General features: G+C 49.6%; 1 protein-coding gene across 1 annotated transcript in view; it reads right to left on the minus strand.

Annotated features, from left to right (window-relative positions):
• The window catches only part of LOC138843237 (leucine carboxyl methyltransferase 1), a 41,118-nt gene that overhangs the window by 4,320 nt on the left and 19,043 nt on the right, over window positions 1-17,755 (minus strand). The window contains exons 2-5 of the mRNA XM_089321733.1: window positions 16,455-16,546; window positions 11,651-11,772; window positions 6,736-6,812; window positions 5,617-5,678 (exon numbers count right to left, since the gene is read on the minus strand). Of these exons, the coding sequence (XP_089177859.1) occupies window positions 5,617-5,678; window positions 6,736-6,812; window positions 11,651-11,772; window positions 16,455-16,546 (353 nt within the window). The remainder of the gene's footprint in view (window positions 1-5,616; window positions 5,679-6,735; window positions 6,813-11,650; window positions 11,773-16,454; window positions 16,547-17,755) is intronic.

Below are 17,755 nucleotides of genomic sequence, written 5' to 3' on the forward strand. Positions count from 1 at the left end.
CCTGGCTCCTGGCTCCTGCCAGGATCAGCGCGGTGCGCCGGCTGCAGCGGCGGCCATTGGAGGGTGAACCAGCGGCAAAGGAAGACCTTTCTCTCTCTGTCTCTCTCTCTCACTGTCCACTCTGCCTGTCAAAAAAAAAAAAAAAAAAAAAAAAAAAGAAAATATGACATCATACTGTGGTTTGAAAAATTAAGAATCAATTTATATATGGCCAGAATAGACTTTGGTCATTTCTGAAGTAAAGCAATGGTTCTCAAACAGGGTAATTTTGCCACCAGGGAACATGTTGCAAGGTCACACTAGAGGGCGCTAATGGCCATCATAAGATTTTGCTGTCATCCAATGCCCTCAAGATGTCCACAGTGCTGAGACTAAGAAACACTGCATCAAAGTTACACACAAATTTCAAGAATCATTAGGCCGGCGCCGCGGCTCAATAGACTAATCCTCCACCTAGCGGCACCGGCACACCGGGTTCTAGTCCCGGTTGGGGCGCCAGATTCTTTCCCAGTTGCCCCTCTTCCAGGCCAGCTCTCTGCTGTGGTCCGGGAGTGCAGTGGAGGATGGCCCAGGTCCTTGGGCCCTGCACCCCATGGGAGACCAGGAGAAGCACCTGGCTCCTGCCTTCGGATCAGCGCGGTGCACTGGCCATTGGAGGATGAACCAACGGCAAAAGGAAGACCTTTCTCTCTGTCTCTCTCTCACTGTCCACTCTGCCTGTCCAAAAAAAAAAAAAAAAAATCATTAGTCAGTATTAGATGGTTTAGATGGTTTAAAATCCTTAAATAATCCTAATTATTCTCTGCCAGGGGAAACGGCACACTGTGGCTTTTCCCCAGAACAGTGTCTCCAAGGCAAAAACTCTCTCTGAAGTGAATCTGTAGCAGCCTGGGCATTGGTCTCAAGTAGTCCTGAGATCACATTTCTACTCGGCATTTGCTAACCATGTGGCTCTGCGCAAGTTCCGTCACCACTCAAGGTTACCTTTCCTTTGATCTTTGATGTAGACAATGCCCATCTCATGCCATTACAGTTCAGATTCAATGCACTGAGCTCCCTAGATCCTGAACCATATGCCATGGGGCCCTGGGGTGGGCCCAGACTCACAGAGGTGGAGGAGATAGTTTACATCTCTGAGGGAAACGCAGAGGCTCGGCGCTGGTCAGACAGAAGCAAACCAGGAGCACGACTCAGCCCCAGGCTCAGCACTAGACTGCTGTGCATTCCTTTCCTGACCTCCTATCTTCCCAAAGCCAAGTAACAGACACTGGTGTGGCTGAAAAGTACTGTGTGAACATCAAGGTGGACGGGGCAGTGTCCCAGCTGATACCAAAGTGACAGCATCAAGTGCTCAACGAGGGCACACAGCTCATTAGTCGCAATTGTGATTATTCAAGAGTGAAATAAAAATAGCGTTTGTTCCTTCAACGTAATGTGCATTATTTTCCCAAATGACTAATTAAGTTGTTAGGATGTAAATATTTAAGATGTCTGAACCCAAATAAGTGATACACAGAACTGCTGCATTTGTTTGTTTACTTGCCTCAGGGTTCTGTGAAACATTTGCTGAGACACAGGGCACTATGAGCCAAGAAAGGTGGGTCCCCTAGGCTAGTCAATGCCTGCTACACAGTGTGGTCTCTGGCAGAGACTAGACCCCCGATGAAATCTAGCCAAGTGCTCGAAGGTCCACCAAAACAAACCCACGATTGGTCAGGCTGCAGAATTGTGACCTAAGAGACAGCTGATGCTCGAAGCCACATGTGTTGCAGGGATTTGTTAATGGGGCAAAAGCTTCTACAGACTTTAATTATCAGCCTCATCAAGCTCCTATGCTTTAATTATGTTAACCTGGAAAAGCATCAAGCTTTATAAAGTAACACAGTAAAACACACACACACACACACACAGTCCACAGTCCACAGTCCACAGTGCTGCTGTATCACAGAACTAAGGATCTATTCCATCACCACCAAGTAAGTGTATCAGGAGCAGTGTGTTGATGTTTGGTGGATCCCATCAATTGCCTGCACCATGTCTTCAATGAAAGACCAATTATTGGTGAGGATTGCAAAGATGCATAGATTTTCCCTGGGACACTTTTTAGGTAGGGGGTGGGGAGAGGAACAATGGAGACACTTCTGAAGGTTTGCTGGGCCATAAAGAGGATTTCCTGTGTCCACGTGTCCACCCTCTGATACTCAGTGAGCACTATGTTCTGGGATAGGCTGAAGAAAAGCAGGCTTGGTCCCTGCCCATCCTGCAGGGAAAAGGAATCAGGAACAAGGCCACGTGTGGCGAAGGGCATGCAGGACGGTTTCCCAGCTCTCTCAGCATGGAATCTGCATTCTTAGCAGGGCTGGAGAACCCGGGTGATGCTGTCCCTGCCACCTTCTCTTCAGCTTCACCCTGAACCACACTCCTCCCTCCATGCCAGCTCCAGCCACACAGCTTGCCAGCTCCTTGCACGCCCTTCCTCGTCGGGCAGTCTTCTCCCTGGACAGACCCTCCTCCTGAGGGCTCAACTGTGAGGCCGGGGAACGCTCTGAAATGTCTGTGTTGACTGTTTTTCCTTACACCCACTCACTCCGTCAAGGAGCTGAGATGGGTGACAAAAGCGCAGAGTCGTTCAGGTAAGGTGTGTGTGTTTACTCACTCAGCACTCCCGGTGCCGGGTACTGTCCTAGTTGCTGGGGATGTGTTGCAACAGCACACAGGTGTTCTCAGGAAGCTTCCACGGCAGAGGGAGAGGGCGAGCAAGCGAGTAAATAAATGCATAATTAAGATGACATCAGAGGACGTGGTCCTGGGAAGCAACCAGAGAAGGTAGTGTGAGAAGAGTGACGCCTCAGGCAGCAAGGAGAGGAGACTGCTCCGCAGCTTGGTAGTCAGGGAAGGCCTCTCGGAGGAGGTGGGGGTTGAACTGAGAACAGGGGATGAGAAGCAGATCATCAAGTAAACTGCGAAGGAAGAGAAGACCCGGCGGAGGGAAGAGGAAAGGCCTGGGGCACAGGATGCCTTGGCACATTCAGAGGACAGCAGCAGACCCCTGTGGTGATGAGGGTTACTGTGGCTGAAAATAAATCAGGAGGCACACAGAGGCCCGCGAGCACCTAGACATAACTATAATTTATGAGACAGAAGAGTATCCTCCACTTAATACACTAAAACAAAGTAAATCTTTGGGAACAAGTTTTACTATTAACTCTCATAATACAACCCTTTGAGGACAGAGGTCCTGCATGGGAAGTTAGTACACAGTGACTCCTGTTGTTAATTTAACAATTAACACTCTTACTATGATGTCAGTGATCACCTGAGGCTTTTGACATGAGATGCCTAGGCTATGGAAGCCTTTTAAATCCACAAACTCCTTCATTATTTAGACAAGGCCATAAGTAAAATGAAGTTCTCTCCTCCCTTCAAAGAAAAGTATACCCTTTCACTTCTTTCCACCGGGGTCTCACCCACAGAAGTCCTTCATGTATGTAGGACACTTTTTGCCACAGTGCCTTGGCTTTCCACACCTGAAATGCCCTCATGGGCTTTTCAGCCAAACCAGAATGCCTTCAGGGCTGATTCTGAGGTCAGAGTGCTTCTTGAAGCAATTATCATTCCATGAGTCTGCTGTATGGACTGCCTTGATTTCTGTTTTAAAAACTCATTCTGGGGAGGGCAGCACTGTGGTACCATGTGTTAACTGCCACTTGTGAGGTTGGCATTCCACAAAACAGAACCAGTTGGAGTCCTGGCTGCTCTGGCTTCCAATTCAGCTTCCTGCCACTGTACCTGGGAAAGCAGTGGTGATGGGACAAGAACGTGGGTCCCTATCATACATGTGGGAGACCCAGATGGAGTTCTTGGCTTCTAGCTTCAGCCTGAACCCAGCCCTGGCTGTTGCAAGCAATTGGGGAGTGAACTAGCAGATGACTTTGAACAGCCCTTGTCTCAACTGCTGAGGAACAGTTTTTTTGTGTTTTTTTTCCTCATACTATTTGTTGAACTCTGTACTTGGAGTAGGGTTAATCTTACATGCATAAAATTAACTGAAAATAGATTTTATTAAAACAGAAAAATGGGAATAGGAGAGGGAGGAAGAAGAAGGGTAGGAGTGAAGGTCGGAGGAAGGGTAGGGTGAGAAGAATCACTATGTTCCCAAATTTGTATTTATGAAATGCATAAGTTTGTATACCTTAAATAAGAGGTTTCTGGGGGTGGGGGGAAAAAATGTCTGGTGGTCCTTTCTCAACACAGCATGGAAAATGACTGTTGGCTGAGTTGCAGAGTCGTTCAGGCAAACAGGATGCTATGGAGTAAGCAACTGACAAGAGGAAATTAAAGTGCAGAGAGGGACTGAGAAAGGTAACTATCACTTAGGTGACCTCGGGAGAAGACTGCACACCCCACAGTACTCAGCCAGTGAGGAACCAGGGGAGGACCTGTGCTAGGATACACACATGATTTCCTGTAACTTTCCTGCGTGTGCTTGCTCCTCAGACATCTGATCTTGCAAGACCAACAACAAAGTCTCGTTTTCCCTGAACTTGTGAGTCTGAGTCCATCTCTTGGGGGACAGGTGGGGATATTTCCCACACTGACCTTTACAGAAGGCTATCTTCACAGAGCAGGTTTTATGATCTTGGGAACTAATACACTCTTTTAAATGCTCTATCAGACACAAACTGAAAATAACGGAAGATTCTGAAAGAGACTCTCGTAATTTGAAAGGCTCAGAGGTGAGGGGAGTATTGATAGAAACATTCCTAATTAAAAGTTGGGCAGAGAAACTGACCAGACTGCAGGGGCCCAGCAGATACTATACATGAGTGGAGCTGCTCAAGTAAGACAGTGGATGGAGGCCAGACCTGGAGGAGGCACAGTTCCTCTAAATGAGGCAGCTGCCATCAATTACTGCCGTGTTGGAATTAGGGTCTAATGTTACCACATCCTGATTCTTCCAGGGGTAGGTGGCAACTGAGATTTTTCATGAGAAATCTATTTTTGAAATGCTAGCAACTAATTGCAGTTCTTTAAAAAAACTGATTTAAGGGGCTAGTGTTGTGGCACAGAGGGTTAAGTTGCGGCCTATAATGCTGGCATCCCATGCCAGAGCCCTGGTTTGAGCACAGCCACTCTGCTTCTGATTCAGCTCCCTACTAATGAGCCTGGGAAGGCAGTAGAGTGATGGCCCAAGTACTTGGGCCCTTGCCACCCACATGAGAGACCCGGATGGAGTTCCAAGCTCCTGGCTTTGGCCTGGCCCAGCCCTGGCTGTTACAACCATTTGGGCAGTGAACCAGCAGATGGAAGATCTCTGTCTCGCCCTCTCTCTATGTCACTCTGCATTTATAATTAGTAAAAACAAATCTTAAAAAAAATTTAAGCTTGGGGACCTAAGGCCATCTAAGAAGAGTCACACAGAAAGTCGTTGTAAATTCCTTCACTGTAACTGTGCTACAAGTAAGCATCTATCAGCAGCCGCATATGTTGTGTAAAACCCCCCTACACACACACACACACACACACACACACATCTTTAAGAAGGAAAAGGAAAAACAGGTAGCAAACAAATGCTTCCAGCATTCACACTGCACTCCTCGGGTTCCGAGTACTTGCCCATCTGAAGCGTGTCCTCTGAGTGTAACTCCACAATGGGGTTCAGCAGGACAGGCTTGCATCTGAGGGAAGACGGGACAACGGAGAAGGATGAGTCAGTTTACTCAAGAGCTCCCTGGCTGCAAAAGTGCAGATCCTGCTAGTGACAGGGCAGACACAGGGGGAGGGGCTTGTACCCGAAATGTTGGGAATATAAATGTTTCAGAGTTTGGATTTTTTTTTTTTAATATTTGCGTAGAGTTTCTCTGTTGCTTATCCCCACTCAGACACAATGCTCAAAAAGTGTCAGAATTAGGAGCATTTGGGATTTTCAGATCAGGAGTGCTCAGCCTGTACACGCTGCTACTGTGCAGAGCCACTAGGTAAATACATTTGACCCCAGGCACACACAATAAGAATTCAGTGTATATTCAGACTAGGGCTGCTAAATAGTATATTCAAGATTTAATGGGCAAATCACAAAGTGATCAAAAAGCGCTTAAACTCAGAAACAGTTAAAGACAGGCTAACAAGAATTTTCTAAATATTTGAGTTTCTTGCCTATTCTCAAACAAAAATTTTAAGTAGCTGTGATCTGCCTTAGGTAATAGAAAGAAGTGATTCTTACACAAACCTAAAGTTTAGTAACATTTCTGTGATAACTCCACCAACCCAACATATGAAAAAAATCAGCAATCGGAGACTCAAACTCAATATCCCAACAGGTAAACACAGCAGCAATCTACTCTTTATCTGAGGGAACCACCTCTGGGCTTCACTTAGAGCCCATTTACTCTCATTTCATGCAGAGTTCTAACAGCTCAGTGTAGTCTGCAGTTCCCAGGGCATCAGAAATGCCACTTCCATATTAATAGCATGTTTCATATAAAATGCAATCTTGTTTTAGAAAAGGTAAAGAATTTATTTTCAAAGGATAACCCGGAAAAGAAGAAGCCTGAACAGTATTTCCAATCTGGAAGGATCAGACATCTCTAGAAGCTGAAACTCCTGTGTTCATTAAACAAAGTTTTTAACATAAGAAGTAGGATTTTATTTAAAGTACCAGTTCAGAGGGTGGGTGTGTGCGTGCGAATGAGACTGCTGAGAAGCCCTGACCCTGGGCCTGACGTCCACACTTACTTGATGTTGTGCAGCTTCCTCGTTACTATCATCGGGAAGTCGACTTCAAAATATTTACTTGGCAGGAGACCTTCATCCTGCGGAAAACACACACGGTCTTTATCAGTGCTTCTTCACCCACATACTCGCTGATCATCTTCCTCACCCGCAGCACAAGGCACCAAGACCAATGGGCTGCTGCTGCAGGCTTTTTATTTATTTTTTTTTTTTTAAGATTTATTTCAAAGGCAGCGTTACAGAGAGGGAGAGGCAGAGGCAGAGAGAGAGAAAGAGAGAGAGAGAGGTCTTCCATGTACCAGTCACTTCCCAGATGGCTACAATACCCCAACATCCAGGGCGGGACCAGGCCAAAGCCAGGAGTCAGGAGTTTCCTCTGGGTCTCCCACGTGGGCACAGGGGCCCAAGGCATCGGGCCATCTTCTGCTGCCTTCTCAGGCGCATTAGCAGGGAGAAGAATCAGAAGTGGAATAGTCGGGACTCGATCCAATGTGCATACACAGGATGCTGGCATCACAGGCTGCCGCTTAACCCACTGCACTGGAAAGCTCGTACCAGAGGTAATCTTTTTCAAAATTAACTAATTAATTTGAAAGGCAGCGAGATAGAAAGAAAAGGTGGGGTACGGAGAGGGTCTTCCAGCTGCTGGTGCTCCTCAAATGTCTGCAACAGTCAGGGTTGGGCCAGGCCAGAGCCAGGAGCCAGGAACTCCATCTGGGTCTCCCATGTGGGTGGCAGGGCCACAAGCACTTGGGCCATCCTTTGCTACCTCCTAGGCACATTAGCAGGAAGCTGAATGGGAATGAAGAGGGGGGAATTGATCCCAGGCACAGGGATAGAGGATACAGGCATCCAGTGGCAGCTTAACCCACTGTGCCAAAACACCTGCCCCATGAATGTAACCTGTGCTTAGAAATTCTACACCACCTTTTAAGAACTTCTACTCTCAGGGTATGGAAAGTTAAAGATCTTCCAAATTTCCAGAAAGCAAATGAATGACGGGTGTAACAGTGTCCTCCAACTCTTAAAGGCCTTCCTCCTTTCTAAAGAGCTTTCCCGGGGCCACCTCCATGGCTCACTTGGTTGATCCTCCATCTGTGACGCTGCCATCCCATTTGGGCGCAGGGTTCTAGTCCCGGTTGCTCCTCTTCCAGTCCAGCTCTCTGCTTTGACCCAGGAAGGCAGTGGAGGATGGCACAAGTGCTTGGGCCCCTGCACCCACATGGGAAACCAGGAGGAAGCACCTGGCTCCTGGCTTTGGATCGGCGTAGCTCCAGCCATAGTGCCAATTGGAGGATGAACCAACGGAAGGAAGACCTTTCTGTCTCTCTCTCACTGTCTAACTCTACCTGTCAAATAAATAAATAAATAAATAACAGCATTTTGAAAACAAACAAACAAAAAAAAAGAGCTTTCCCATGCATTGGCTCACGTGACTCTCAGAAGAACTCTGAGTTCACTGCATAAGGAAGGCTCCTAAAGGGCACACTTGGAGCTATAAAGCAGCAGCCTCGGGGCCAGCACTGTGGCTTCACACTTTGAGTGCCAGCTGTTCCACTTCTGATCCAGCTGCCTGCTAACCTGCCTGGGAAAGCTGGGGAAGATGGCCCAAGCGCTTGGGCCCCTAGATCCACGTGGGAGACTCACGAAGCTCCCGGCTTAGGCCTGGCCCAGCCCTGGCCGGTGCAGCCATTTCCGTGGGGGGAGTGAACCAGCAGATGGAAGATCTCTCTTTCTCGCTCCCTCTAATTCTGACTTTCAAATAAATAAATCAAACAAAGAAACAGCTTCTTGGCACAGAGAAACAGGTGAAATGGCTGTAGCAAGTGAGGCTTCAACTTCCTATGCTGTGATTCTCTGTAACCTTGGACACTCTCCCGTGTGCCAGACCTATGGCGGGGAGGATGGAGACGCCCGAGACGGGACCTAACGCTAGAAGGCAGCCTCAGACTCCAGGGGATGACAGCAACCCCGTCACAGACTGCCAACAGACACACTGCTTCCCCCGTGTGGAGACAGAACCCAAGAGACACCGAGAAACTGAGTCCACTTCAAGGGTTCCACTCGCCCTTTCCTTTCTGTGTACGTGACAATATCGACCGCCCTGTGCCCTCTGCCCTCCAGATGGGAGCTTCACCGGGTGGATTTTTGTGACAAGGGAAATACCCAAGAGGAGCTTCCTAGGAAGGAGGGAGGCTCATTTCAGCTGAGACTTTCGGAGATTCCAGTCCAAATCAGGCAGCTGTGTTAATCTAGCGTCTGATACGGGAGAAGGTGCGCAGAGGCAGGAGCCGTGGTGAGCCAGGAAGCAGAGGCCCGGGGAGCAGACTCTTCACTGCCTCCTTCTAGTCCATTACAGTTCTGTCATGGGCCCCACACTAGCTACTGAGTCCAATCCAGTCTCTTCCCAAAGGCCTCACCTTCAGACACCATAACTAGATCAAGCCTGCACCCTAATCCATCAACCACTGACACCAATCCCTTAGCCATTAACCTAAGACTCTGGGATTTAAAAGTGCACACTGAAGGATGGCGCCGCGGCTCACTAGGCTAATCCTCCACCTAGCAGCACTGGCACACTGGGTTCTAGTCCCAGTTGCGGCGCCGGATTCTGTCCCGGTTGCCCCTCTTCCAAGCCAGCTCTCTGCTGTGGCCAGGGAGTGCAGTGGAGGATGGCCCAAGTGCTTGGGCCCTGCACCCCATGGGAGACCAGGAGAAGCACCTGGCTCCTGCCATCAGATCAGCGCGGCGCGCCGGCTGCGGTGCGCCGGCCGCAGCGCGCCGGCCGCGGCGGCCATTGGAGGGTGAACCAACAGCAAAAAGGAAGACCTTTCTCTCTGTCTCTCTCTCTCACTGTCCACTCTGCCTGTCAAAAAAAAAAAAAAAAAAGTGCACACTGAGTGTGGGGAGCTACCTCCTCTGTAAACCGTAACAGGAATCCTCCATGGCATAAACAGTCACAGGCTGCTGAGAGCAAGTGGAAGGAGCTCATGCAGTAGTGGCAGCAGGGCAGGAAGCCCAGGACTGACGCTGAGCCTGCAGGTACAACGAGGGAACCAGCCCGGGTGGAAGGTGCATGAGGCACTAAGACCAACGGACAAGGTTTGCCATACACTTCCATGGAAACCTGTGTATCTCTAAATCAGAGATGGGCAGACGTTTGAAAAGAGCCGGAAGGTAAACATTTAAGCTGTTGCAGGCCAGATGCTCTCCGTTCTCACTACTTAACTCTACTGTCAAGGCTAACGCACACTAACACTGCCAATACACAAGCCAAACACGTGCCTCTCCACAAACTTGTTCAAGCACACTCGTGTACGTATAATAGGTATTTACAAAAAGAACTTGGAACTCCCCACCCCAAGGGAAAAAATCCTTCAGACAAATACAGTCATCCATCAAAATAAAGAAACTTTGCACAGAGGAGTGTCAGACACTGCAACCCCCCTTCCTCAGCACGCACAGACGCTCTTTCTCGGGCAGGGGTGCAGCGTGCCCCTGAGCGTACTTTGCTCAGAAACTGGAACTGCAGATTGATGAACCATCAGCGGACCTACAGGACAGGGGAGGCTGCACAGAGCCTCTTACACTGTCCTGCTCTAGGTCCTCACACCACAGCCCGGGACACGCCACACACACACACACAGTGGGCCCACCGTGGTGCCGGCATCTGTCCCCTGTCCATACCACTGGCAGTGCAATTCTGAAAGACACGACTTCTGCAGCCCCATGTCTCATTTGTGAAGCCTCACAGAGCTGTCATGCAACACATTCGGTCATGTTTGTAAAGCACATCAGATGTGTTAGCTAGCCTACTCTAGGCCAACAATGAGTACCAAGACTGGGGGGAGGCCACCAATTCTCACTTCATGAGAGAAAGGCTGGGACCTCTGATTACAGGAGACCTTCTTATCAGGGATCCAATGACCACCAGACAGATCTGCAGGTCGGCTATGTCCATACACTCTCAGTTATCTTGGTCTACACCTCCAAGGAAATCTGGCAAAATGCACATACCCGTTACTGCCACAAGACCGACCTCATAGAAGAACTGAGCAAACTCTGTACCAACCTACAACAAAGAAAACAGCCAGAGGAGGCTTCGCAGGGAAAAGGTTTGGCAGTAAAGACCCAGCCCAGGTCTCCAAGACTGACAGTTCAGAGCTCTAAGACTGGCTCTGCTGCCCACCAGACCCAGGTCTCTTTTCCTCTGTGTGTATGTAATTACAGCTGCACTAGGCGCTGGTTCGAGTCCCAGCTGTTCCACTTCCAACACATCTCCCTGCTAATGCGCCTGGGAAAACAGCAGAAGATGGGCCAAGTGCTTGGGCCCCTGCATCCACATGGGAGACCGGAAGAAGCTCCTGGCTCTTGACTTCGACCTCGCCCAACCCTGGCCATTTGGGGAGTGAACCAACAGATGGAAGATCTCTATCTCTCTTTTCTCCCTTTCTTTCAGTAACTCTGCCTTTCAAGTGGATAAAATAATCTTTAAAAAAAAAAATGGCAGTTAAAGCATGAAATCAGAAGCCAAGAAAAGACCTGGCACCATATTATCATCACCCAGTCCCACAAATCTCCAGGTTTTATCCACGATGCCCACAATCAGGACTCTTTGTCCCAGCAGTTCCACTGGGGGATTTTTACTTCCTGTTTTCACATGTACAGGGGAAATACACACAGATATTTGTGTTAATTATGCTGAGAGCAACAACAATTAAAAACAACCTGAAACATGTACCACTGGGGCTCTGGCCAGATAAACCATGGACCCGGGACAGAGCGGTGCACCTGGGCACGGTGGCTGGAGATGGGGCAGGAGGCACGTTGTCACCTCTTACCTCTTAGGCTGCTTTTTACAGCTTTCAGCCACACAGACCTCAACAGCTGGGGAGGGAGGAGGAAAATCTGGACTCACCTTTAATTTCCAGAAGGTTGTATCCATCCCAGCCCCGAGGTTGAGGACTTGACAACGACATTCTGTTTTCTGTAGAAACGCCTTTACAAGCTGACCGACACCATGGACTCGCGCGAAATATCCTGAGACAGGGAGAGAGACAAGCTACCGCTCAGTGATGTCAGCAATTAGTCCCCCACCCCCAACCCACACGGGGAGGCGGAGCTCAGCAAAGCTGCAGGGAGCTGTTCAAGGCGCCTTCTGCTTCTCAGCAAGGACACCCAGGCCACAGACCTTGGCCTCTCTCCACTGCATCTGGCGGGCGGGTTTCTCCAGGATGCGCTTAGACCCGTGCTGCCCAGGTCCCTGTGGGGAGGGGCATGGCCGGCTGGCACAGGGGCTGCTCGTGGAGTCACCACATGAGGTTGGAATGTGGTTGGTGCCACAGGGGCCAGAGGGGGTCCTGCTCACTGCCAGGAGCTTTCGTCTTAGGAGGACATCAAACTGCCACCTGCTCTCCCCAGCACTTCTCAGTTCTGTGCCCTCCTCACTGTGCACTGTCACAAGGACACTGTGAAATGGCTTCAGTCCGCAGCTCACACCAGGAATCTGAGGGCTCCTCAGAAGGTTCGTGGACAACAAGTCATACGAACAAGCCGCCCATGGACTTCAGAGCCGTGTACACCAACCAAGCGACCAGGACTCCGCTTTCCACGAGCTCTCTGGTACCCTGGTGTCTCTGGTTTGGCGGCTGACCTCACATGGGTGCCAGCACACCTGCTATGTGCCCTGACCCCGAGCCAGGTGCTGGGATGTCATGGTCTAAGGGACACACATGGTTCTGCTCTTGTGGGCTTCAGTCCACTGCAGTGTGGAGCAGGAGTAACCCAGAGATGGCCAAGGTGATCACAGCACACAATAAAAGCTTCTAAAGCAAAAAAAAAAAAAAAAAAAAAGGAATTGGCCCTACAAAGCCCATCTGACAAAGGAGCAAAACAGAACACCTAGGGCCGGCAACACGGCACCACCGGTTAATCCATTACTTGCAATGAGGAAATCCCATAACAGAGCACCAGTTTGCGCCCCAGCTGCTCTGTTTCTGATCCAGCTCCATGCTAATGCACCCTGGAAGGAGGTGGATGATGGACCAAGTGCTTGGGCCCCTGCACCCATGTGGCAGACCTGCATGGAGTTCCAGGCTCCTGGCGTCAGCCTGGCTACTGTGGCCATCTGGGGAGTGAACTAGCAGACAGAAGATCTCTCCTCCTCTCTGTCTCTCCCTCTCACTGTTACACTGCCTTTCAAATAAATAAGCCTGTAAAAAAAAATTAAAAAAAAAAAAAACAGAAACAACAACAATAACAAAAAACACTGGCCCTTCTTCATGTCCAAAGGATTATCTTTGATGTGAGAAATGCCAACTTTCAAATTCTCTCTTCTAAAAGTTATTTGGGCCAAATCAAATACAAGCTATTTAACCTTGAGAAACATAAAATGCTCAGTTTTATTTAACACAGACAAGTTTTACATCGAAACAGTTGCACAACAAGCTCTTCCTGAAAGTCTGGTTTCCAGGGCCAGCGGTATGCTATAGCAAGTAAAGCCACCACCTGCAGTGCCAGCATCCCACACGGGAGCCAGTTCGAGTCCCAGTGGCTCTACTTCTGATCCAGCTCCCCAGTGTGCCTGGGAAAGCAGCAGCAGATGGCCCAAGTGCTTGGGCCTTCGACCCAAGTGGGAGACCCAGAAGAAGCTCCTTGCTCGTGGCTGCAGCCTGGCCCAGCTCTGGCTGTTGTGGACATCTGGGGGGTAATCCAGGGGCTGGAGACTTCTCTCTCTTTGCCTCTGCCTCTCCCTCCTGAAACTTCACCTTTCAAATAAATAAGTAAATCTTTAAAAGAAGAAGAGAAAGAGAAAGGGAAAGAGAAAGGGAAAGAAAAAGAAATGGAAAAAGAATAAGAAAAAGAAAACAAGCTTTCTATGGCTGCAGTGAACCCACTCAGAACTCCAGTAAAATGCAAACTTTGGGTGAGGAAATGGGGCAGATGACTCTTTATTTATTTATTTATTTATTAAGATTTACTTCATTTTTTTTTTTTTTTAAGATTTACTTACTTAACTGTAAGTCAGAGTTACACAGAGAGTGAAGAGGAGGCAGAGAGAGACAGAGAGTGAGTGGCTGCATTGGCCGCAGCTGGGCCTATCTGAAGCCAGGAGCAGGAGCTTCCTCCAGGTCTCCCACGCAGGTGCACAGGCCCAGAGACTTGGGCCATCTTCTACTGCTTTCTCAGGCCATAGCAGAGAGCTGGATTGGAAGTGGAGCAGCCTGGACGCGAACCAGCATCCATATGGGATGCTGGCACTGCAGGTGGCAGCTTTACCCGCTACAACACAGCACCAGCCAGCAGATGACTTTTAAAGTGAAGGAGACCGTATTTCTCATCCTGTTCCTTTCACCTCCACCCTGAACACACCAGAGGCTCCAAGTAAAATGTTGGCCAGTGAGGAGGCCAGAAGTAAGCAGGTGCCAAAGAAAATGAGTTAGGTCTTGGTGCATAAGCCTGGAGAAAGGACACGGGACACAAAGCAGGAAGAAGGGAAGATGGGGCAGGCACTGTGCTGCGGTAGGATTAGCTGTGGCTTGGGACACCTGCATTCCATATCACAGACCTTGTTTCATTCCTGCCCACTACACACTTCCTATCCAGCTCCCTGCTAATGTACTGGGAGGCAGAAGATGGTCCAAGGGCCTGGATCCCTGCCACCCACATGGGAGACCAAGGATGCAGTTCCAGGCTCCTGGCTTTGTAACAGTCCAGCCCTGACTGTTGTGGGCATTTGGGAAATGAACCAGCAGATGGAAGATCTCTGTTTCTCCCTGTCATTCTGCCTTCAAATAAATCTAAAAACTTGAAAGAAAGAACAGAGACAGAATCAAAGTGCTCAAAGTGTGTGGGCGAAGAGTTTTTAAATTGCACATGATTATTTTAATAAATTTTTTTTTAAATTTATTTATTTGAAAGGTAGAATGACAGACACACAGAGAGAGCTCTTCCATCTACTGATTCATTCCCGAAACGCCTGCTAACAGCCACAGCTGCCAGGTCAAAACAAGGAGCCAGAAATTTCACTGTGGCTTGGGCCATCATCTGCTGGCTTCCCAGGTACATCAGCAGGAAACTGGATTGCAAGTGGATGTGCCTGTCCCAAGCGGCAGCTTAACCAGTTGCACCACAACACCTGCCTCTATGGACGATATTTGAGAGTAGCATTTTTTAAACATTTGTTGCAATCTGGCAGAGTAACCTTGTTTCTGCTCAATATACTAGTAAATAATTTGGCCTTGTTCTTTGTATGTCTTCATTTTATTTTCTGGTAAATCATTTTTATCATATTGTAGGGAAATACCACCCATGAGGACTGGAAATGGAAGACAAGGATCCTTACTGCACGCTCTCGGGGCAGCACCCTCCTACGGGGTTGTAGGCCCCCCAGTCCAGAGGCAGAGGGCGAGAGGAGGAGGAAGGCATGCTGGCGTGCAGCTGGGCTCAGGGCTGGGGGACACTGCGTGGCAGGTCTCTGCCTCTGCAGCACGGAGGGAAACCCGCCTCCAGGGCACAGGAGGGAGGACAGGAAAGAGAACAGCCCTGTTCTCAGGAAGCGGCACTTTAGCCTCTCTGCTGTCCTTACAAAACTTCCCTCAGGAGTCCTCTGTGGGCCCACGTCCCTGCACACACAGTGTGAGAGCCATCTGGCCAGTTTTTCCTTCTGGCTGAGAGTACGGCAGGCTCCTGGCTCCAATCCGTTAACCTCCTTGATGGAAATTACTCGCAGAGCCTAACGGTCTTATTACCTAACACCATCACGGGGCCATAAAAAGTTATCTTTGACATGAACACAATTCACAGTAAGAGATTTTTGAATGGGACTCAAACAGAAGAATCATGTTCAACGTCACCTTAAGAGGAATATAAAATAAAATTATAGGGGCCAGTGCTGTGGAACAGCAGGTTAACGGCCTGGCCTGAAGTGCCGGCAGCAAAGAGAGAGAAGTGGTGGTGGTTCGAGACCTGGCTGCTCCACTTCCGACCCAGCTCTCTGCTATGGCCTGGGAAAGCAGTAGAAGATGCCCAAGTGCTTGGGTCCCGGCACCCACGTGGGAGACTTGGAAGAAGCTCCTGGCTTCGGATCGGCACAGCTCCCACCATTGTGGCCAAGTGTGGAGTGAACCAGCGGATGGAAGACCTCTCTCCCTCTCTCTCCCTCTCTCTGCCTCTCCTCTGTGTAACTCTTACTTTCAAATAAGAGTTACACAGAGGAGAGGCAGAGAGAGGGAGAGAGAGTAAATAAATCTTTAAAAAATAAATAAATCAAAGTAAAACTACAGTAGGAGGCTTTTCTCGTATCAGATTCACAAAGATGAAAGTCTCACAGGTGCTGGCACTGGTGCAGTGAGTGGGTAACTGCGGCCTGCAACACAGGCGCCCACATCAGAGCACCGATGGCTGTCCAGCTGCTCCACTTCCCATCAGCTCCCTGCTAATCCACCCGGAATGCAGCAGAGAACGGCCCAAGTGCTTCAGCCCCTGCCACCCACTTGGGAAACTGGATGGAATTTCACGCTCCAGATTTGGTCTGGCCCAGCCCCGGCCACTGCAGCAGATGACTTAAATATTTAAAAAAAAAAAAAATCTGTGTTAAAAAACGTTGTATGAGGTGCAGTGCTGGGAAATGAGCACTCTCCTATGCTGCTGGAGAGGGCACTGGGTCTCCAGTTAACAAACCCCCACACCTCTGGCCCCGGGGGAGGGAGGTGGTCACTTGCCTCTGTTGATCTCGGGGGCCTTCCTCTCCTTAGACAGTCTCACAAAGTGCTGGATGTAAGGGTCGTGCCAGTAGCCGAGGCTCACCGCAAACCTGAAGACGGAGGGAGGTGGGCAGAGATTAGCAGGTTCAGGCCAAGGATCTGCGGCCAAGCTCACAGGAAGCAGCTCCCGATCTCCAGGAGAGCCGTCCAGCCCACAAGGCCAACACATGCTCGCTCAGTGCCCCACCGCAAACGCAAAGACTCACCATCCACCCATCCCTCCACCTGTCGCACAGCTCCTCGCGTTTCCCATGTTGGTTTTCCCTCACAGGACCAACTCCCGTCCCAGGGCCGAATGCCACATACTTCCTGCAGGAGACTTGCCACCATTCATCCCATCTATCACTAGCAAACGCACTGGCCAGGGCTAGTCAGGTCACTACTACTCGAAAAGCAGTAGACGAGAAGCTCAGTACAGAGAGAGGGGAGGCTGAAAGAGAAAGACAGGTCTTCCATCTGCTGTTTCACTCCCCAGTTGGCCGCCAGGGCTGGAGCTGCACCAGTGCGAAGCCAGGAGCTTCTTCCAAGTCTCCCACGTTGGTGCAGGGGCCCAAGGACTTGGGCCATCTTCTACTGCTTTCCCAGGCCATGGCAGAGAGCTGGATTGGAAGTGGAGCAGCCAGGACTCAAACTGGCACCCATATGGGATGCCGGCACTGCAGGCAGCAGCTTTAACTGCTATGCCACAGCGCCGGCCCCTCAGTACTACTCTTAACTATGACACTGCAGAGATCATGGTGAAGAAGCCAGAAAAATGCACACAGAACAACTGCAACTTGCAAAATGCTCAGGGTCCCCTAAATCTTCTCTGGCCAAGGTTGGTGTTTCCACTATGGGAGCTGAGACCCTGATTCCACGGGAAGCCTCCTGCCATCCTGCGTAGATCCAGCTCAGGACAACTAAGCCAAGGAAACAACGTGGATCCCTGCGGCCACACCCAGCTTCTGTGGGCCTGCAGCCAGTTCTCCCGGTGCTTATTGTGTGAGACAAACAATCAATGTCTTGACTACTTCAGCCAAGTTGAGTCAAGCTTCTCATACTCACGGCCTCAGCCTCCTCACTGCTGTCCAGCACATCACGTGTCCGTGTTGCCTGATGAGCAAGCTGACATTTAAGGGGGGTGTGTGCTCTACGGTGAGTCTACGGAGAGACTCCAAGCTCCCAAAAGCACATACTCATCTCTTCCCTGCTTTTTCTCTACCAACAAGACTTACCTGTACCTTGACTACAACAGGGCCGAGGTGCCAAGTTCTACATAA

The sequence above is a fragment of the Oryctolagus cuniculus genome, chromosome 19 (genome assembly GCF_051225735.1).
Source record: "Oryctolagus cuniculus isolate XC-2025 breed Fujian yellow rabbit chromosome 19, ASM5122573v1, whole genome shotgun sequence".
NCBI classification, from domain to species: Eukaryota; Metazoa; Chordata; class Mammalia; order Lagomorpha; family Leporidae; genus Oryctolagus; species Oryctolagus cuniculus.